The following is a 21,339-nucleotide window of genomic DNA, read 5'->3' as shown; positions in this document are numbered from 1 at the left end:
TTTTGCCAGTTCTTTCATCTGAAACAAAGCCTGACAGAACCAGATCTTTGTTAGCAGTCTCCCACCCAAATGTTAATCAGGGCTGGCCCTGCTTAGCTTCCAAGACCAAACATGATCTGAAATCTTTAGAGCACTTAGATTAGCAAATAATTCAAAATCCTTTAGGGAAAGTGAGGGGGATTTTGGCTAAATAACATGCCTCTTTCTCTCTCCACATGAATCCCAAGCTAAGAGTGATGTAATCCAGGCATCTGCGAAAGGAACAAGAGTACTGGCTGGAAATGTTGAGTCTGAGAAAGATAAGATTAGTTGGAGATTAGCAAGCATTTTAGATGCCTAAAGCATATTTCTTCTAGAGGTAAAGAGGATGCGCCTCCATTTTGGGACGCAAACATGGAAAGTGTTGGCAGTTGTATCTTTTTTTCCACAATGGTGGTGCTGGGTAATGCTCTCCATTTCTTCTGGAGAGATGCCAAATGAACACCATGAGGGCCAGGAGAGACAGTGTAAGTGCCATAGTTTACTCCTAGCATCCATCACTTGTGGATATTGGTTTATTTTGCCTGTGGAACGAGATTCTGGGAGGGGATTTCCCCCTCCCCAAACTATAGGCATCTCTCCACATTTATTGAGGTTTGGGGCACAGGACCCCCTTGAAAGTGAGAAACCATGAAGGAAGAGATCGCTATTTCCTGAGAGAACAATTAGTACTATCTAAGTCTTCCAGCATGGCTTTATAGTCAACTTCCATTGGAGGCTGGATATTGAATTGCACTGAAGGATCTAGATCAGGCATGCGCAAACTTCAGCCCTCCAGGCGTTTGGACTTCAACTCCCACAATTCCTAACAGCCTACCGCAGTGTTTCTCAACCTTCCCTTAATACAATTCTTCATGTTGTGGTGACTGCCAACCATAACATTATTTTTGTTGCGACCCCATAACTGTAATTTTGCTACTGTTATTAATCATCATGTAAATATCTGATATGCAGGATGTATTTTAATTCACTGCACCAAATTTGGCACAAATACCCGAAATGCCCAAATTGGAATACTGGTAGGGCTAATTTTGTCACTTAGGAGTTGTAGTCGCTGGGATTTTTAGTTCACCTACAATCAAAGAGAATGCTGAACTCCACCAATGATGAAATTGAACCAAACTTGGCACACAGGACTCTCATGACCAACAGAAAATACTGGAAGGATTTGGTGGGCATTGACCTTGAGTTTTGGAGTTGTAGTCCACCTACGTCCAGAGAGTACTGTGGACTCAAACAATGATCAATCAGGACCAAACCTGGCACGGATACTCAACACGTCCAAATGTGAACAGTGGCGGGATTTTAGGGAAAATAGACCTTGACATTTGGGAGTTGTAGTTGCTAGGATTTATAGTTCACCTACAATCAAAGAGCATTCTGAACTCCAATGATAGAATTGGGGAAAACTTCCCATGCCCAACAGAAAATACTGTGTTTTCTGATGGTCTTTGGTGACCCCTCTGACACCCCCTTGCGACCCCCCCCCAGGGTTCCCAACCCCCAGGCTGAGAAACGCTGGCCTACCAGTTGTTAGGAATTGTGGAAGTTGAAGTCCAAAACACCTGGAGCCCTGACGTTTGTCCATACCTGATTTAGAGATTCCTAGAAATATGTTCTCTCTAAAAATCCCCAGGATTTCCAGCATGACTGGAGGAAATTAACCATAGAGTAACATTAGAGAATTTAGAAACTCTTGGAGAGAAGATTTTTCATCAAATCCATAAATAATCGAATTTGTAAAAGTCAGAACCATAAATGTGAAAGACTGACTGTTATCTCCCTGAGCTTCATTAGGCAGAAAAAAATGAAATGCAAAGATACAGAATGGGGGACGATGCCTGGCATGACAGCAGTATGTGTGAAAAAGATCTTGGGAGCCCTCATGAACAACAAGTTAAACATAAGCCAACAATGTCATGTGCCAGCTAAAAAAGTAAATGGGATTTTGATTTGCATAAATAGGAGTCTAGTGTCTAGATCCAAGGAAGTCATGCTAACTGTCTATCCTGCCTTGGTCAGACCATACCTGGAATGCTGTGTCCTATTCTGGACAATGCAATTGAAGGGAGATATTGACAAGCTAGAATTTGTCCAGAGGAAGAGGGTGACTCAAAAGATCAAGTGTGTCGGGAGAACAAGGTGTATAAGTAGCGGCTTAAAGAGCTGGGCATGTTTAGCTTGCAGAAGAGAAGGCTGAGGGGAGAGATGATGACCATGTATAAATATGTGAGATGCAGTCATAGGGAAGAGAGAGCTGCCCTGGAGATTAGGACGCGGAACAACTACAGGAAAGGAGATTCCACCTGAACATCAGGAAGACCTTCCTAACTATGAGAGCTGTTCAGCAGTGGAACTCTCTGCCCCGGAGTGTGGTGGAGACTCCTTCTTTGGAAGCTTTTAAACAGAGGCTCCTTATTTGGAGGCTTTTAAACAGAGGCTGAATGGCCATCTGTCAGGGGTGCTCGGAATGTGATTTTCCTGCTTCTTGGCTGAATGGGGTTGGGCTGGATGGCCCATGAAGTCTCTTCCAAGTCTATGATTCTATGATGTTGTTAGCATTGTTACACAAATAAGAACTTGTTACCAGTTCTATCTTAATATATTACTTTGAAGCAGATGTAAAACTACTTACAAAATGTTTCAAAACTTAACAGCCTTTCTAACTAATGCTTTTAAAACTGCAATATTCATGCATCCACGGGTCTGGTACCCATAGTTTCATTTATCCACTTACAATAAAATATGCAATCTCTGGGCTTTTGTTAGGTTCTCCAATCTGATTTTATCGTATTCTTGGACCAGGTGTCTATCATTTTAATAGGGTTTGCTATTAGCCACATGAAGATTGGGAACATTTCCTTTGACAGTTATGGTAGTCATATGTATTTTGGATTATTCTGCTGGGAAAAATAAACACCACAATTTTATTTACAAATTACCTTTCAAAGGCAGGCATATGCACAACACAACAGAGGTAGTCTTCGAATTACAAACATCTGACTTATAAACAACTCCTAGTTAAGAACTGAGGTGAGACAAAAGGAAGTGAGAGAAAATTACCCTTTGGAAGGGAAATCCACTCCTGAAAGAGTCATTATCATGGGGAAAAAGTGTCTCCACTGAAACTTTTTCACCAATCCTTGTTTCCACCACAAGCCAAATTTTTCAAAATCCAATAATCACAGGGACAGGAAGTGAGCTGAACAGAAAGCAAAACAAACACCACAGGGGTCTTAACCTTTCCTTATGCTATGCAAAGCTAAATATATATGTTTGGCTGGAGTTACACTTAAAAATGTACCTGTTCTGACTTACAAACAAATTCAACTTAATCATAGAATCAAAGAGTTGGAAGAGACCGCATGGGTCATCCAGTCCAACCCCCTGCCAAGAAGCAGGGATATTGCATTCAAATCACCCCTGACAAATGGCCATCCAGCCTCTGTTTAAAAGCTTCCAAAGAAGGAGCCTCCACCACACTCCGGGGCAGAGAGTTCCACTGCTGAACGGCTCTCACAGTCAGGAAGTTCTTCCTCATGTTCAGATGGAATCTCCTTTCTTGTAGTTTGAACTTAAGAACAAACCTACAAAAGTTATCTTGTTTGGACTACCTGCATACTAGTCTATCTAACTGGGAGGCAGGTTCTCTCCTTTGGTAGAAGTTTGGTTCAGATGACTTCAGAGATCTTCCAAGTTTGAGAAATGCTACGCAGGTCAAAGGGTTATGGAACAATGGCATTGCTGATGCAAGTCATTCCCATTAGCTGTGTGCCTCTGTGTCTCCTGCATAACTTCCTACCTATTGAACTCCTGTACTCTTAAAATAACTTTCTCTATATGGCAGTCTTTAGTCTATTGATTTATCTCCAAAGTGGCCTTTGGCACTGAATCAGTTCCTCACCTCTCTAACTTTGCAGAGCTGCACCGCAACCCCAGTCAGAAGTCCCTAGGACACTTCTGAATTGCCTGCCAGAAGGTCACAAAAAATCCCAAAACCTGATCTAATTGCATTCAAGAAACATTCAGAATATCAAACATCATAAACTGCTTGTTCACTGCAAGAGAAGCTAAACTATGTTAATCTGAGATTCCTCCAAGAAAGTATGCATAGCATTTCAGCTCAAAAGCCTAAAAAAGCTACCCAAAGGACTGCTTGCTCCTATTTAAACCAGCCAAAATGTTCAGTTTCTGGAACAGAGTCGGGATTTTTAAAGCATCCAGCTTGATGCAAAATATGCAACTGGGAAAAATGTAGTTAGAAAACACATAATATTTAGTTGGAAGACTGGGAGGCAAACTGGAAATTTTATTAAGTGTTCATTACGCAATTAAATGATAAGGAGAGTATGCAAGTCAATGTAAGTATTATATCTTAACTCTGGTAAAAGAGGAACCATTGACTTCTCTCAGGAAGCCTCTACACCAGTGGTTCTCAACCTTTGTAATGCCGTGACCCCTTAATACAGTTCCTCATGTTCTGGTGACCTCAACCATAACATTATTTTCATTGCTACTTCATAACTGTAGTTTTGCTACTGTTGTGAATTGTAATGTAAATATCTGATATACAGGATGTATTTTCATTCACTGGACCAAATATGGTACAAATACCCAATACACCCAAATTTGAATACTGGTGGGGTTGGGGGAGGATTGAATTTTGTCATTTGAGAGTTGTAGTTGCTTGGATTTGTAGTTCACCTACAATCAAAGAGCATTCTGAACTCCTCCAATGATGGAATTGAACCAAACTTGGCACACATAACTCCTGTGACCAACAGAAAATATTAGAAGGGTTTGGTGGGCATTGACCTTGAGTTTTGGAGTTGTAGTTCTCCTACATCCAGAGAGGACTGTGGATTCAAACAGTGATGGATCTGCACCAAACTTGGCACAAATACCCAATATGCCAAAATGTGAAGACTGGTAAAGTTTGGGGGAAAATAGACCTTGACATTTGGGAGTTGTAGTTGCTGGGATTTATAGTTCACCTACAATGAAAGACTATTCTGAACCCCACCAATGATGGAATTGGGCCAAACTTCCCACACTCAACTCCCATGACCAACAGAAAATACTGTATTGTCGAAGGCTTTCATGGCTGGAATCACTGGGTTGTTGTAGATTTTTTGGGCTATATGGCCATGTTCTAGAAGCATTGTCTCCTGACCACATCACCTCTAGTTTACAGAACAGATGCGATCCAGTAGTCAGCATCTGCTTCCTCAAAGAAAATCATATTGAATAAGCCTTGGCACTATAAGAGGGTTTTGTGAGATCATTCACTCTTGTTGCAATGGAGTAGTAAGGGTGAAGCCACACACCATATTTTAGTTCTTGCGGACCACTGGTGGTCCATGGACCACAGTTTGGGAACCACTGCTCTACAGGCATGGGCAAACTTTGGCCATCCAGATGTTTTGGATTTCATCTCCCACAATTCCTAATAGCCTGTAAGTCCAAAACACCCAGAAGGCCAAAATTTTCCCATGCCTGGTGTAGATGCACCCAGAGTTAGGGAAACATGACTGTGCAAAGAGTGTCTTATACTAAATCAGATAATTGATTCTCAACTATTGCAATGGATGCCCAAAGTCTCAGGCAAGGGGATTTCTTTTGAAACCTGAACCTTTCTGAAACTTTCTGCACACAACAGATATGCTATGATTCATCGTATAAGTACTCCACCATTCAGTCAGAAGCAATTTCAGTATGGTTTACATGCAACCTGTGTATATTCTGGTTTAGTCAGTGACTATGCAATTAGTATTCCCTATTTTGTGGGTCTTTTAACCATTAAAAAAAAATGATGTTATTTCTTTTAGACACGGATCGAGCTTTAGCACTTCTGGAAGACTACTGTAAGAAGTTGAAAAAGCCGGAGGAGCAACAGCTGAAAAGAGCCGTCAAGAAAGTGATGGGCATCTTTAAAAGCAGTTTATTCCAGGCACTGCTAGGTATGTACATTCAGCTATTTATCATTTTCTTTGGTTGCTGCAATTCATATATCTTTTGACTGCTAAAATGGGTGAGTCCAAGGCTGAATTTGTCCATTGGCTTTGAAAATGGCCAATGAGAACTAGCTGTGGTGCAGAAAAGTGCTAGATATGTGCCAAATACTGTGATACTCCTTTTGGGTGTATCTATAATAAAATTAATGCAGTTTGATACTACTTTTTCTTATTTAGCTCAAAAATGAGGCTAAATGACTGCGTCATGGTGCTGGTGAGAGAAAGAGGTTGTTCTGCCCCTTGACTTTGCTTTATAGGGAGGAAATGGTCTTTTCTACTTGGATAGAAATGAGTGTATCATCTAGTGTTTTTCCATGAACATGTTGCTGGATTTGTGAGTCTTCCAACAGAATGCTTGGAAAGGTCTTCTAATGGCTATTTTTAAGACCTTCTGAACCTTCTTCTCTATTTTATGTTCACACTCAAGTATAAGGTTCTTGAAGGTGGCTGTTTGACTTCCATGCATAGAGTGTTTGGTTAAGAAGACAAGATTGAGTCTTTGTTAGTATCATGGTCAAATAATAACAGCTGTCAAGTGCAACAAAAAGGGTTAATTTGTAGAAGTGATTTTACAATGGTGCAGTGGGTTAAACTGTTGAGTTGTTGAGTTTGTTGACCAAAAGGTCACAGGTTTGAATCCCGGGAGCGGCATGAGCTTCCGCTGTCTGCCCCAGCTTCTGCCAACCTAGCAGTCAAAAACATGCAAATGTGAGTAGGGAGAAGGTAACGGCGTTCCATGCAGTCATGCTGGCCACATGACCTTGGAGGTGTCTACGGACAACGCCGGTTCTTCAGCTTTGAAATGGAGATGAGCACCAATCCCCAGAGTCGGACACAACTGGACTTAATGTCAGAGGAAACCTTTACCTTTACGATATTAACATACCGGTAAACAGAACCAGAACTAACAAAATGATTAATAGGTACCACTTCAGCGAGAAGGTAATGCCGCTCCATGCAGTCATGCTGGCCATGCGCCCTTGGAGGTGTCTACGGACAATGCTGGCTCATCGGCTTAGGAATGGAGATGAGTACCAAACCCAGAGTCGGACACGACTGGACTTAATGTCAGGGGGAAACCTTTACTTTTTACCTTGGCAGAGCAAGGCTGCCAAAAAGTGAAGGCTGAGAATGGACAGGAGGAGTGACTTTATAGCTGTCCCTCGACAGCTATAAATTGTGGTTCTGACTTTTGTGGATATGATTATTCACATAGAGTCTTGTTTATCCAACCTTCACTCATCCAACATTTTGTATTATCCAATGCAATCTGCCTCCTGTTGAGATACACAGTGGTTTCTCGAGGCATCAACACACAGCACGCCTCTCCATGTGCCGGGCACCTGCTGAGAGGGGTAAGATATGGCCGGTGCAGACTTTTCCTGTTGGGCACAGCGTCTGGCCTGTACTGGCCACATTATGCCCCACCCAGCCTGAGAACAAAAAGAAGAAAAGCGGAAAAGTGAAAACGGGGATAGAAAGTTGATGGAGAAGAAGCTCTTCAAAGAAACAGAGGGTGGTGAAAAGGAGCAGGTGGAGTTGGAACCTTGGGAAAATCTTTCCGTCAACAATACATTGGGTTGCTGTGAGTTTTTTGGGCTGTAGGTCCATGGTCTAGTAGCATTCTCTCCTGATGTTTTGCCTGCATCTGTGGCTAATGGACTGCGTTTTTAGTTAAGAGATGCATTGGTTTGATATTGGTGGCCCAATATTGTATATTATGTATGTGTTTTTATGCTTTTTATATTTAATATTGTTGATTATTGTAGTGTTGTAAACCGCGTTGAGTCGCCAATGTAGGCTGAGAAACAGCGGTATACAAGCGCAGTAATAAATAAATAAATAAATAAATAATGGCATCTTCAGAGGTTTGTTGAAGGTGGTGGAAGTGGAGTGTATATTTACCTGTGGAATAAGGTCCAGGATGGGAAAAAGAAATAATCCTTGTCTGTTTCGGTGCTAAATTTGTAAATACAGTAATTACTACAGAACGTTGCTGTGTATTGAACTGATTTTTCTGTCGATTTGTTGTAAAACATGATGCTTTGGTGCTTAAAATCATAATGTAATTCGATGTTTAATAGGCTTTTCTTTGATCCCTCCTTATTATCCAACATTTTTGCTTATCTAACGTTCTGCCGGTCCGTTTATGTTGCTTTAAAATGTATTTGATTAAAAATGTTCGCTTTAGGAATCTCTACGTCCTCCAGTTTGATTCTATGGCCAACTTTAACTGAATACACTGGAGAACCTAGAGATTTCTCTCTAGGAATCACTACATCCTTAAAGGCAATTCTATGTTCAGCTAGCAGTAGAGGTCATGCTGGAAGACAAAGGCCCCTTCTACACTGCCATATAATCCAGATTATCAAATCAGATCATGCGCATTATATGCTTTAAACTGGATTATATACCATATTATCCAGTCCAAAACTGATAATCTGGATTGTATATGGCAGTGTAGAAAGGGCCTTGGACATTCCTAGAGAGTTGTTCTTCTAGGTAATAAAAAATAAGCAATTCACAGTTTTTCATATTCACAGGGTCCTGTCCCCTGAACCCCAGTGAATGCAGAGGGCTGACTATACTTCTTTTGCTAATTGCCTTCTTCAATTCTCATGGCTATGGGGGGTGGAAGGCAGATTGGGTTGTGCTTGCACACTTGTTTTCTTTATTTGCTTCTGCACTGTTTAGCTCTCTGGAGTCTATCTTCCATGCTCTTCATCTAGAGAGCTGTATCGCAACCCAGGGGGCCCCCATTTTGCCAGCAATGGAGAATTGGATTGCTGCCCAGGGACAGTCTTGGCAGAATTAGCTGTTGAGTGAGCTCCGTCAGCAAAAAGCTGGAAGTTTTCTTTGCTGTGTACCATCTGCTGCATTATTTACCAGTATAACAAGCTTATCTTACAGTAGTAACCTGCATTAGTCTCCGGCACCAAAGGAATAATAATAATAATAATAATAATAATAATAATAATAATATGTATAAAGTATATATACATCACACAGTCCTAGACGCTTGGGAAATGTTCAACTTGTGATTTTGTGATACGAAATCCAGCATATAGATCTCGCTTGCTGTGACATACTGTGCTTTTGTGTCAGTAAAATAATAATAATCCCTGCGGCTTGAGACAGGATACAACCTAATTAAAACAAGAGATAAAACACTATTAAAAGACATACAACAATATAGAGTTAAAATACAAATTAAAATCCACTGATAAAATACAGATTAAAATTCACAATTTAACATTGACCAAGTAGGACTACCAGAAGAGATGTCTTAAACTGTGTGTTAAAGTCCAACAGCTGATGTAGTTGTCGAATCTGGTCGAATCTGTCGAATCAGGTCATTCCACGGGTTGTGGCGCAGCTGGTTGGGAATCAGCTGCATTAAAATCACTACTGACTGAGAGGTCAGGAGTTTGAAGCCAGCCCAGAGTGAGCTTCGGGCCATTTGTCTAGCTTGCTGTCGACCTTTGCAGCCCGAAAGACAGTTGCATATGTCAAGTAGGAAATTTAGGTACTGCTTATGTGGGGAGGATAATTTAACTAATTTACAACACCATAAAAAACTCTCCAGCAGCGTGCAAAGAATGAGGAAGTACTTCATCGGTGTCACAAGTGGATGGTGAAGTGACAGCTCCCCTGGTGGCTGGAATTCAAATAGCCTACCCTCATGAAGCTGAAAAATTAAATAGCCTCTGTGTCTCTGTCTATATATGTTCTGTGTCTATGGCATTGAATGTTTGCCATGTATGTGTGCATTGTGATCTTCCCTGAGTCCCCTGCAGGGTGAGAAGGGAGGAATATAAATACGGTAAATAAATAAATAAATAAATAAATAAATCTGCTTTTTTACCCCCCTGTCGACACTCTTCCCTTCTATGCCTCCTGCCCCCCCCCTTCCTACTCTAGTTTTCCTTCACTTCCATTTTCAGCTTTCCTTCACTCCCCATCAAAAAAATTAATTACTGTGTAATATGAATACTTAATAAAGATCATTTAATAATAATAATAAAAAATCTTGGGGTGAGTCTTGGGAAGGCCTGGAACTACACTCAGTTCCAGAACAGAACATAAATGTCAGGAGTATATTGAATAAGAACAACTATAAGACTCCTGGTTCTATTTAATACAGGGCCTTTCCATACAGCCCTATATCCCAGAACACCAAGGCAGAAAATCCCACAATATCTGCTTTGAACTGGGTTATCTGAATCCATACTCAGATAATGTGGGATTTCCTGCCTTGATATTTTGGAATATGGGGCTGTGTGGAAGGGCCCAATGATTATCAAGGTAGCTAATTCATGATATCTGCTTTGAATTGGGTTATCTGAGTCCACACTGCCATTTAATACAGCCGTGTGGTGGGGGCGTCAGGCTCCTACACTGCCAGATAAAATCGAGATTATCTGCTTTGAACTGGATTATATGGCAGCGTGGACTCATATAATCCAGTTCAAAGCAGATAATGTGGATCATCTACTTTGATAATCTGGATTATATGGCAGTGTAGAAGGGGCCTCAGATAAAGATGGAGGGAAATGTGTTGAGAATAAAACTTGAATGTATCTCGTTTTAAAAAAGAAACGCTCAAGCATGAACATCAATAGAAAAGTGACATATGTTGTCATGTAATTTATTAGTTGATGGTTGCAAAGAATATCAGCATAGGACAGACCAAGCAGGATACAAATTGGAAACCCAAAGGGTCCTCCTCTCTCTCATGCAAGTTCTTGGAAGACACCTGTTGTGTGAGTTTTTTTAATGTGTGGAGATCGGTGCACAGCCAATCAACACACAGTCTTCACAGAGTGAGAGTCCTAACCAGTGACGTGGTTAACACAACGATGGTGGCTTCTCAATCTGTTGCAGCCTTCTTCCACCTTCACAGCTGTTGTAACATGTACCATATTGTCTTCTGCCTGATCTGCTGTTGAGGTCTTCGGATTGTACCACTTCCCCTGCCTCCCCCCTGGTGGTTATGCCCACAGGTTCATTGGAAAACGCAAGCCACCTCACCACGACAAGGTGACAATTAATCAAAGGGGACTCCAATGTGGCTGTATAGTATTGTTGGACTGGAAGTCCTTCATTTCAATAGGGTTTGCTGTTATGTCTGGTTTTGCATGCCCATGTTTTGAAACATATTCCATGCAGATGTGGTATTATACTGTACAGCCCTTTCCTTGAGACTGCACAAACGAATAAATTGTAGTGATTACACAAATGCTTCACTATAAACCCTGTCCTACCCATTTCATCCCTCAAACTTGTCTTCAAAATATTGTTTGGTGTCCAGCTCCCAGTGTTCTTTAGCCCTGGTGCTGGCTGTGGCTATATGATGTCCTTTCTTCTCCTGAGCCAAACCAGTTGATTTTCAGGAAGGGGAAGTCACTGATGCTTTGCTAGGTCTCCCAAAAAAGGCTGTTTCCCCCAAGTGATGGGGAGGAAAGACTCAGAATAACTATGGGTGATAGCATACCTTGTGTCAGGAGGAATATTGGTTTTCCACTCTGAATTCTGCAGCTTATTGATCAATTCATAGTCATAGAATCATAGAATCAAAGAGTTGGAAGAGACCTCATGGGCCATCCAGTCCAACCCCATTCTGCCAAGAAGCAGGAATATTGCATTCAAATCACCCCTGACAGATGGCCATCCAGCCTCTGTTTAAAAGCTTCCAGAGAAGGAGCCTCCACCACACTCCGGGGCAGAGAGTTCCACTGCTGAACGGCTCTCACAGTCAGGAAGTTCTTCCTCATGTTCAGATGGAATCTCCTCTCGTGTAGTTTGAAGCCATTGTTCCTTGTCCTAATCTCCATGGAAGCAATAAACAAGCTTGCTCCCTCCTCCCTGTGGCTTCCTCTCACATATTTATACATGGCTATCAGGTCTCCTCTCAGCTTTCTCTTCTTCAGGATAAACATGCCCAGCTCCTTAAGCCGCTCCTCATAGGGCTTGTTCTCCAGACCCTTGATCATTTTAGTCGCCCTCCAACAACATCTGTAGACACACTCTTCAGAGACTATAGGTCTACCTTGATCTTTGTTTCCCTACAACCTGTGGATGCTGGCAAGGATTTCAACATAAATGAAGTTGGCATGAATATGTATGAATGGCTGCCATTTCTACTTTAATGTTTAGTTTTGGACATATGGATTGTTCACCTTAATCAAGAGGCTTCATCTCTGACTATTCAACACATACTAATATTGTTGTTTGTCTGTTTTCAGCACTGAATATTTGCCATTTTTGTTACTCATTGGAAACCACCCAGAGTCCCCTCAGGGAGATAGGACAGATTACAAATAAAGTGTTGTTGTTGTTGTTTTGAACTGTTTCTTTAAATATCTTTGTTTGCTTGTTTCCCTTTCCTTCACCTTTGTCTCTCCTTATTTTTGTTACTCGGTTACCATGATTTACTGCAAAATAGGAAACATAAATAGAGAGGGTAGAAACCGTTCTCAATTGCCCTAGTTTTGTATGCAAGTATTTCAGTAGGGATGCTCCTAAATTGAAAACTTGTCCTGTCCCAGGTCTTTTTGCACTTGTCAGTTGCATCAGTCAAAGAAGGTTCAGGGAAAATTTATTTTTGGGATCACAGCTCCCAGAATCAACCTACTTGGCTGACTGCAGAAATCTGGGTGTATGCTAGCAGGGAAAATCTGACTTTCAATCCTAAAATGTACTTTTCCATGCTCTACTTGAGTCAATACAACTTCAGTCTTTGGAGAATGCTGTTGATACACTTTACAGACTTTGAACAGTTTTATGTTTTAGAATGCTAAGCAATACAAACAACACTGAAGCATTTTACATCACTTAAATCAGTGGTTCCCAACTTTTTTTTGACGAGGAACTACTTTGACCAGGGTCACTTTCCAACATTAGTACCAAAAGGGATACAAATCTGTTTTTGGTCAACTTTACATTTGGTTTGTTTTTTTGGGGTGCTGATTCAGAAAATGGCATTGGATAGACCACATCAACTCTAGTTACTGATACAGAACATATGCCATCCAGTAATCTCCATTTCCTCGCCCACAGAAAACCATATTTAATAATCTAGAGCTTTTTTTACTTATCGTGTCAGGAGCAACAAGACATTTGTATTACATTTTTAACAAAGCAAGCAAGCAAGCAAACAAACAAAAAAAACAGACAACACAAAGTTTGCAAGCTTGGTAGTTGATTAAATGTCCTTTGACCAGTATCTGGCCACTTGGAGTGCCTCTGGTGTTACTATAAGAAGGTCCTCCATTGTGCATGAAGCAGGGCTTGGGTTGCATTGCAGCAGGTGGTCTGTGGTTTGCTCTCTTCCACACTCACATGTCGTGGATTCCACTTTGTAGCCCCATATCTTAAGGTTGGCTCTGCATCTCGTGGTGCCAGAGCGCAGTCTGTTCAGCACCTTCCAAGTCGCCCAGTTTTCTGTGTGCCCAGCGGGGAGTCTTTCATTTGGTATCAGCCATTGATTGAGGTTCTGGGTTTGAGCCTGCCACTTTTGGACTCTCGCTTGCTGGGGTGTTCCAGCGAGTGTCTCTGTAGATCTTAGAAAACTATTTCTTGATTGAATCTAGAGCTGATGTGATAGTAGTAATCTTTCGTGGATAGTCAGCCTCTCCCCTCCCAACATCCCCGTTACCTCGGCACTATAAAATCTATTTATTTATTTACAGTAGCCCTAAGGCAACTCAAGGCGGGTTACAGGTTGGCAACAAATTGATGCCATACATTCATAAAAAATACAATTAAAAACAAACAACATAACAATATAGAAAACATATAAAACCATTAAAAACATAAAAGGATTTCACAAGACCAGTAGCTCTCGTTGCCATGTGGTTTCAAGGCAATGGTGTAGTAATGGTGAGGCTGCGAACCATACTATCATTTTTGCGGACCACTGGTGGCCCACAGACCACAGGTTAGAAACCATTGACTTAAAGGCACCTGTGCCTTTTCTGACATTGCTGGAGTACAACTCACATGGGGCTTCACCAACAAATTAGCAAGGGTTCCTGGGAGTTGCAATCCAGTAGTATCTGAAGAAACATAGTTGGTTTTAGATCCTGGTTTCAGATTTCTTTTCCTATGGGTCACCTTCCATTCTGTTATTAACAACCATAACAGGTGCATTCAGATGGCCAAATGTGTTCTCCTGAAGCTTCTTTGCTTCTGTGTGTAGCTTTGATCCAAAAAGTATCTAATTAAAAGTTGTTCGTCATGTTATCCAGACTTTGCAACAATGAGTATCATTTTTGAAAAAAGCAAGGATATTAAACTATGATTTGAAGTTTGTTTAACAACCAGGTTTGTTCTAAAGCTATGGTGAATGATTCATCCTGGTTTAGTTGTCAAAGGAAAAAGCTCACCCACATTTTGGTTAAATGAGGTGAGAGAAGATAACCTCAATTGACACATTTTTCTTATAGATGTATTAAATCATCCAGCTGGGCAACAAAGTGACAGTGCATTCATTTCCTTTTTGAATCATCTCTTGCCATTCCCACAGTGCTTTCTATTTTATTAAGGAGGCTTTTGGAATGGCAAAACATGCATAATCTCTCACTATGAAATTGTTTTGCTCTTTTGATGGCTTAGATCAGCTGATGCAGCCAAGGGACTGTTCGGCATATATTTGATCACTGTGAGGAGATGTTATTACATAATCAATGATCAGGTTTTGTTATGTAATGAGGGCCCCCATTGGCTGGGGAATCCTCATACTATCAGGAGTGGATGGAGTCTCCTTCATGGCGGGAAAAATAAACAGCTGCCATTGAGCTAGAGCCATTTGGAAAGGTCGGCCTGGAAAAGGGGTGGACAAGGAAAGTGTGTTTAGGCAATATGTAAAACAGTCCCTGATGAGATATTGACCAAGTCTGGCTTGTACAAAGGGTGAGCCTCAGAAACACAATGGGGCTGTTACATCAATATAATCAGTTCCATGAAAAACATACAGGTTTTATTTGCATACTTCTGGCAGCATCTCATCTCCAGAATTTCTAGTGGGCTTTTTTTAATGAAAGGAGACATGATAGTCATTTATAAATATTTGAGGGGAAGTCACAGGGAGGAGGGAGCAAGCTTGTTTTCTGCTGCCCTGGAGATTAGGACGCGACACAATGGCTTCAAACTACAGGAAAGGAGATTCCACCTGAACATTAGGAAGAACTTCCCGACTGTGAGAACCGTTCAGCAGTGGAACTCTCTACTGCAAAGTTTGGTGGAGGCTCCTTCTATGGAGGCTTTTAAACAGACTGGATGGCCATCTGTCGGGGGTGCTTTGAATGCAATTTTCCTGCTTCTTGGCAGGGGGTTGGACTGGATGGCCCATGAGGTCTCTTCCAACTCTATAATTCTAATATGCTGATTCAGGTTTAGCACAGGGCCAGAGGTTTAGCACAGCTGATAAATCACCAGCAACTAGAAGATCTGTCAACTGAAAGGTTGCAAGTTTAAAGCCCAGGGTTGGCGTGAGCAGTCAACTGTCAGCCCTGCTCACTGTTTACCTAAACCATTCAAAAACAGCTTTAGCTGTAATTAGAAAACTTAGGTACCGCTAAAAGGGGGGGAGGTGTTTTACGACTCCATACAGAAAGATCAGAAAATGTTGGCCAATCAAAAAGGAAGGAGGAAGTCCTGACAGTTCTTCGTCATAGAGGATGGAGCAACAGCACCACCTGTGGCTGATCTCATCTTCCTTGACACTACCTCCCCCCCCCCCCAAAAAAAAAAACAGCTGGACACTGAGTCAACAACACTTCCTTTCTATTCTGTCTATCTGTGTATTGTTTATACAAAAGTGGCATTGCATGTTTACCATGTATGTGTGCTGTGATCCACCCTGAGTCCCCTTTGGGATAAGAAGGGTGGAATATAAGGAATATAAATAAAGTATTATTATTATTCAGTTCTTGTGGTTTTTTTCGGGCTATATGGCCATGTTCTAGAGGCATTTCTCCTGACGTTTCGCCTGCATCTATGGCAAGCATCCTCAGAGGCGAGGATGCTTGCCACCTCTAAGGATGCTTGCCATAGATGCAGGCGAAACGTCAGGAGAAATGTCTCTAGAACATGGCCATATAGCCCGGAAAAACCCACAAGAACTGAGTGATTCCAGCCATGAAAGCCTTCGACAATATTATTATTATTATTATTATTATTATTATTATTATTATTATTATTATTAATTCAGGTTGCATGCATGCTAGAGCATGCATGGGGTGTGTATATTTTGTTAATACCTTGCCCTTAAGACAGTTTGGAACTGCATTTCGATGCTTGTATAGAACCACCCAAATTTAGAGAACAAAGGTTGTAGCATAAACTTTTGTAGACTAAGTACCCATCGACACTGCTATATAATCCCGTTTCTAAATGGAGAATAACTGCATTGAACTGTATTGTATGGCAGTGTAGACTCATATAATCCAGTTCAAAGAAGTTAATCTGCATTCTGAAACTGGCGTTGTAGATCCAGCCTATATCTATTTTCTCAGATGCAAGGAAGATGTTTCCAATTGGTAAAGTCAGCTGCCCACCACAAGGAGCCTAGCTATGAAACCAACAACAAGAGGGTGGATTGGTTTCCCTTCTTCCCATTGATTGCATGGCTGGGTGCCTCATTCTTACATCAAAGCAAGCAACTTCTCCAGTGAGGCTCTGCTGGGAAACTGTTTGGTGGGTGTTAATTTCACTTTGGGGTGTGGACAGCAATACAATTTCAGTGTGTGATATTATAAGTAGGTGTGGAACTAGCAAAGAGAATCCAGGTTAGCTGCAGAACCCAATAATCTGAATTACAGTTGGATTATTTTGGTGATATAGACAAGTCTTAGAAAAAAAAGTTTTTCTTTAAATATCAGAGAGCCCATTCGTTCAATAAGAATTGACAAGTATGGCTAGATGGCCTGACTTAGTATGAGATTGCATCCTATGAAATACAAGGCTGGGTAGTTTTATTCACTGTTCCATTGTAAAAACAATGCTCAAGGCAGAACATATTAAAACAATAAAATATATTAAAAACAATAGATATTAAAAACAATAAAACAGCCTGCAGAAAAATACAAAATGAAAGAGAAGCACAGAAGATAAAACTAGCTTAATTTGAGAAATGCTGCTATCCAGTACGGTTATTATTTTTCTGTTATTGATTTCATTTAAAATGTTTTTAGTATGACTTCTGAGACCTGTCATGCATTATGATTGAAGTGCTTCCATGGTGTCTCTACAATGGAGGGGAGATTCTGCAGACTTGCAGATACTGGTGAATTGCAGTTTCAAGCATTCCTTATTTTCATAGAATCCTAGAGTTGGAAGAGACCTCATGGGCCATTCAGTCCAGCCCCCTGCCAAGAAGCAGGAAAATTGCATTCAAAGCACCCCCAACAGATGGCCATCCAGCCTCTGTTTAAAAGCCTCCAAAGGAGGAGCCTCCACCACACTCCGGGGCAGAGAGTTCCACTGCTGAACAGCTCTCACAGTCAGGAAGTTCTTCCTAATGTTCAGGTGGAATCTCCTTTCTTGTAGTTTGAAGCTATTGTTCCGCGTTCTAGTCTCCAGGGCAGCAGAAAACAAGGTTGCTCCCTCCTCCCCATGACTTCCTCATACATGTCTCATCTCAGCCTTCTTTTCTTGAGGCTAAACATGCCTAGCTCTTTAAGCCACTCCTCATAGGGCTTGTTCTCTAGATCCTTGATCATTTTAGTTGCCCTCTTCTGGACACATTCCAGCTTGTCATTTTAAACTGTATTGCAGTGTTTCTCAACCCTCCTAATGCCGCGACCCCTTAACACTGTTCCTCATGTTGTGCTGACCCCCAACCATAAAATTATTTTCATTGGTACTTCATAACTAATTTTGCTACAGTTATGAATCGTAATGTAAATATCTGATATGCAGGATGTATTTTCCCATGATCAACAGAAAATACTGGAAAGGTTTGGTGGTCATTGACCTTGGGTTTTGGAGTTGTAGTTCATCTCCATACAGAGAGTACTGTGGACTCAAACAATGATGGATCTGGACCAAACTTAGCACGAATACTCAGTATGCCCAAATGTGAACATTGGTGGAATTTGGGGGAAACAGACCTTGACTTTTTGGAGTTGTAGGATTTATAGTTCACTTACAATCAAAGAACAGTCTGTGTGCCACCAATGATAGAATTAGGCCAAACTTCCCACACAGAACCCCCATGACCAATAGACAATACTGTGTTTTCTGATGGTCTTTGGCAACCTCTCTGACACCCCCTCACGACCCCCCCAGGGGTCCCGATCCCCAGGTTGAGAAATGCTGCTGTATTGGCTAGGAATGCTGGGGTTGCAGTTCAGCAACATTTGAGAAGTATATTTTCCCACCTCTGCACAAGTTAAATGTTTGACACTGCAATCTTATGCATGTCTACTCAAAGTTATTTTTTTGGTAAAGCTTATGATTTGTACCCTCCCAATGCAGAAGCTGACTAATTGTCAGCTGAATCTTAATTTAACACTAGTCACAGCTCCCCAGTTCATCTGAGGCTAACAAGGTAGCTGTGCATGCATTTGTCTGCATCTGTGTGATGTGACACATAATTTTTTTTGTCTTCCAGCCCTTTCCACTGTTTTGTGTCTCTCTTAAGGCACTGTCAAAGGTGGTTGACACACTTTGTTTTATGATATGAGCAGCCTACTTATCTTGCAATAGACCGTAAGTCAGTTACATTTTAATACAGATTGAGTTTCCTTTTTTGAAATCCCAAGCCTTTTGCTGCCTCTCTGCCTTTGAGGAAAGGGGGGTCATTACACATCCAGATCCCACTTTTTCCTCAAGGAACTGTCACTCTACCACAACCTGAAATGTAATAGGGGAAAGGAAGGGGGAGAATCTGGGTTCTGCTACTAGATTTACCCAAATCCCCTGTAAAAGCAGGCTTCAGTGGAAGGAAAAGTCCATCGGCATCCAGCTGTTGTGGGCTCAGGGAATGTCTGCATGACCAAAACACATTGTATTTAATCAGGGGCTGCTCAACCCATTATGCAAAGTTAGCATTTGCAGTATAGTTGACTTTGCCCAGGGGTGCTCTTGAGGCGCTCTTGGGGGAAAATAGACCTTGACATATGCGAGTTGTAGTTACTGGGATGTATAGTTCACCTACAATCAAAGAGCATTCTGAACTCCACCAATGATGGAATGGAACCAAATATGGCACACAGAACTCCCACGATGAACAGAATATATATCAGTGATTGGTTGCAGGGGGCACCAAAATACTGTTTGCTTACTGTTGAAAATTACCTAGGGCCACCTCTGTATTTAATATATTGTTGAAGGCTTTCATGTCCAGAATCACTGGGTTCTTGTAAGTTTTTTGGGCTGTATGGCCCGAAAATGCTTCTGAAACATGGCCACACAGCCCGAACAACTTACAACAACCCACATTGTATTTTTCTTTTGCTTGACCAATAGTGGGGTGGGCACCCTGAAAATGGGACATGAGAGTGGTGCACATTGGCTGTAGAACTAGAGCTATGCAACAGTTCCTGAGCCCACGGCAGTCTGATGTAGTTGACTATTTTTCTTCCTGTCTATCTACTCTTTACAAGGAATTAGTATACATTCTGAAGTAGAATCTCCACCCCTTCTTTCCCCCCTATGAAATTTCAAACTGTGGTGGGGCCTGAAAGGTTGAAGGAGCAGTAAAGAGTTTGGAGTCCCCTTCCTTTTTCCCATCAAATTTCCAACGGTGATGGAGCAACAGCTCCTTGAGAAAAACTCAGTGGGAGCTGGATTTGTAACTAGCCCCTTTCCTCGACTTTCTCATTCACTATGAACTACAGGCATCCCAAAACTGTAAAACATCTAACATCCAAGAAAACCTCCGATTTAAGCATTTCACATTGAACTATAATAGTGTGGAAGCAGGGCTCAAAGCCCCAGGACTCTTCTATAACTAAAGAATATTATATCACCTGCGAACCCACTCCTAACCCACTTGAATTCCCTTTTATATTTTTCATACTGGGTTTGAAGGCAAAAGGAACAGAGGTTTAGTGCTTTCAGACCCCAAAGGATGTCTGATACAGAGTCTGTGCTTAAAAAGAATCGGCCATAACCATGAAATATGGTGCAAGACATGTCATCCTCTTTGACAGCCATTCAAAGTCCTCACTGCAGTCTCCACGCTAAATTCCATAGGATGTGGCCATGGCCATTAAAGTGGAGTCAGAGTGCTACAGTTCTGAAGGGTCAAAAGGCACAAGAAGTGCTGTGTATTATAAAATGTCCTGCTTTGACAGAAAGCCCTGAAACACTTAGCTGGTAGTATCAGCAACACAAAGCCGCAAGAAGATGGGATCTTTAAATCTCCAACTATGCTGCTGATGTGCCTTTGTTGTAGAGCAGTGATTGCTAACCTTTGGTTCTCCAGGTGTTTTGGACTCCTGCTCCCAGTTGAACAGGGATTCTGGTGATATCAATAAATTGTACCCCAAATTATGAATTATTATTTGTGTCTCCATTGGAAAATATTTCCAGTTACATGGTCATTCCTAATTGCCCTAAAAAAAATAACCTTTCTATTAAATTCCTTGGAAATTCCTCAGAACATGAACTCACCTCACTTTTGCCTTATCCTTACCCAGAGAAAATCTCCACAATCCCCTCACCATCAATTAGGAAGAATGGGAGAAGGACATACAATGATTTTGAATCATATCCTTTTGGGTTCCCTTTATCTATCTGGCATGATATGATCTGGGCTAGTCTAGGAATATTCCCTTTTCCCAGACCTTGTATCAGCTCCTGGGGAGAGGTCTGTTGACTAAAAAATTCCTGAAAGTTTCTTATTGTGTGTTAACATTCACCCCATTGTGTCCACCAGAGCCAAACCATTAAGCCCATCATGAGCCTATTAGAAATTGCCACACCACATTCCTTTCTGATCATGCCCCTCTCAGAGGTGAAGCAATAAATGGTCTAACTCTCCAAAATAACCCAGTGAGAGTTTATTAAATTGTTCTCCACCCATCTGTGTCTGATTTGGCCTTCTGGAAAGCTAGTCATGCTGGGCCTTCCAAACCAGTGATTTTAGTGGTGCTGAAATCACTCAACACTAGGGGTTGAAATCCTAAACACCTGGAGGACCAAAGGTCGGAACCACTATTCTAGAGCAGTGGCTCTCAACCTGGGGTCCCCAGATGTTTTTGGCCTACAACTCCCAGAAATCCCAGCCAGTTTACCAGCTGTTAGGATTTCTGGGAGTTGAAGGCCAAAAAAATAT

The 21,339-nt window shown here is 41.5% G+C and overlaps 1 protein-coding gene across 10 annotated transcripts in view; it reads left to right on the top strand.

The window, feature by feature from the left end:
* The window catches only part of DLG2 (discs large MAGUK scaffold protein 2), a 1,355,349-nt gene that overhangs the window by 27,898 nt on the left and 1,306,112 nt on the right, over positions 1–21,339 (top strand). For all 10 annotated transcript variants that reach the window (XM_067466492.1, XM_067466491.1, XM_067466494.1 and 7 more), the window contains exon 3: positions 5,868–5,999. In XM_067466492.1, coding sequence (XP_067322593.1) covers positions 5,868–5,999 — 132 coding nt within the window. The remainder of the gene's footprint in view (positions 1–5,867; positions 6,000–21,339) is intronic.

The sequence above is a fragment of the Anolis sagrei genome, chromosome 3, assembly GCF_037176765.1.
Source record: "Anolis sagrei isolate rAnoSag1 chromosome 3, rAnoSag1.mat, whole genome shotgun sequence".
Lineage (NCBI taxonomy): Eukaryota > Metazoa > Chordata > Lepidosauria > Squamata > Dactyloidae > Anolis > Anolis sagrei.
The sequence above is the reverse complement of the archived record's forward strand: the minus strand, read 5'-3'. Positions and strand labels throughout refer to the sequence as shown.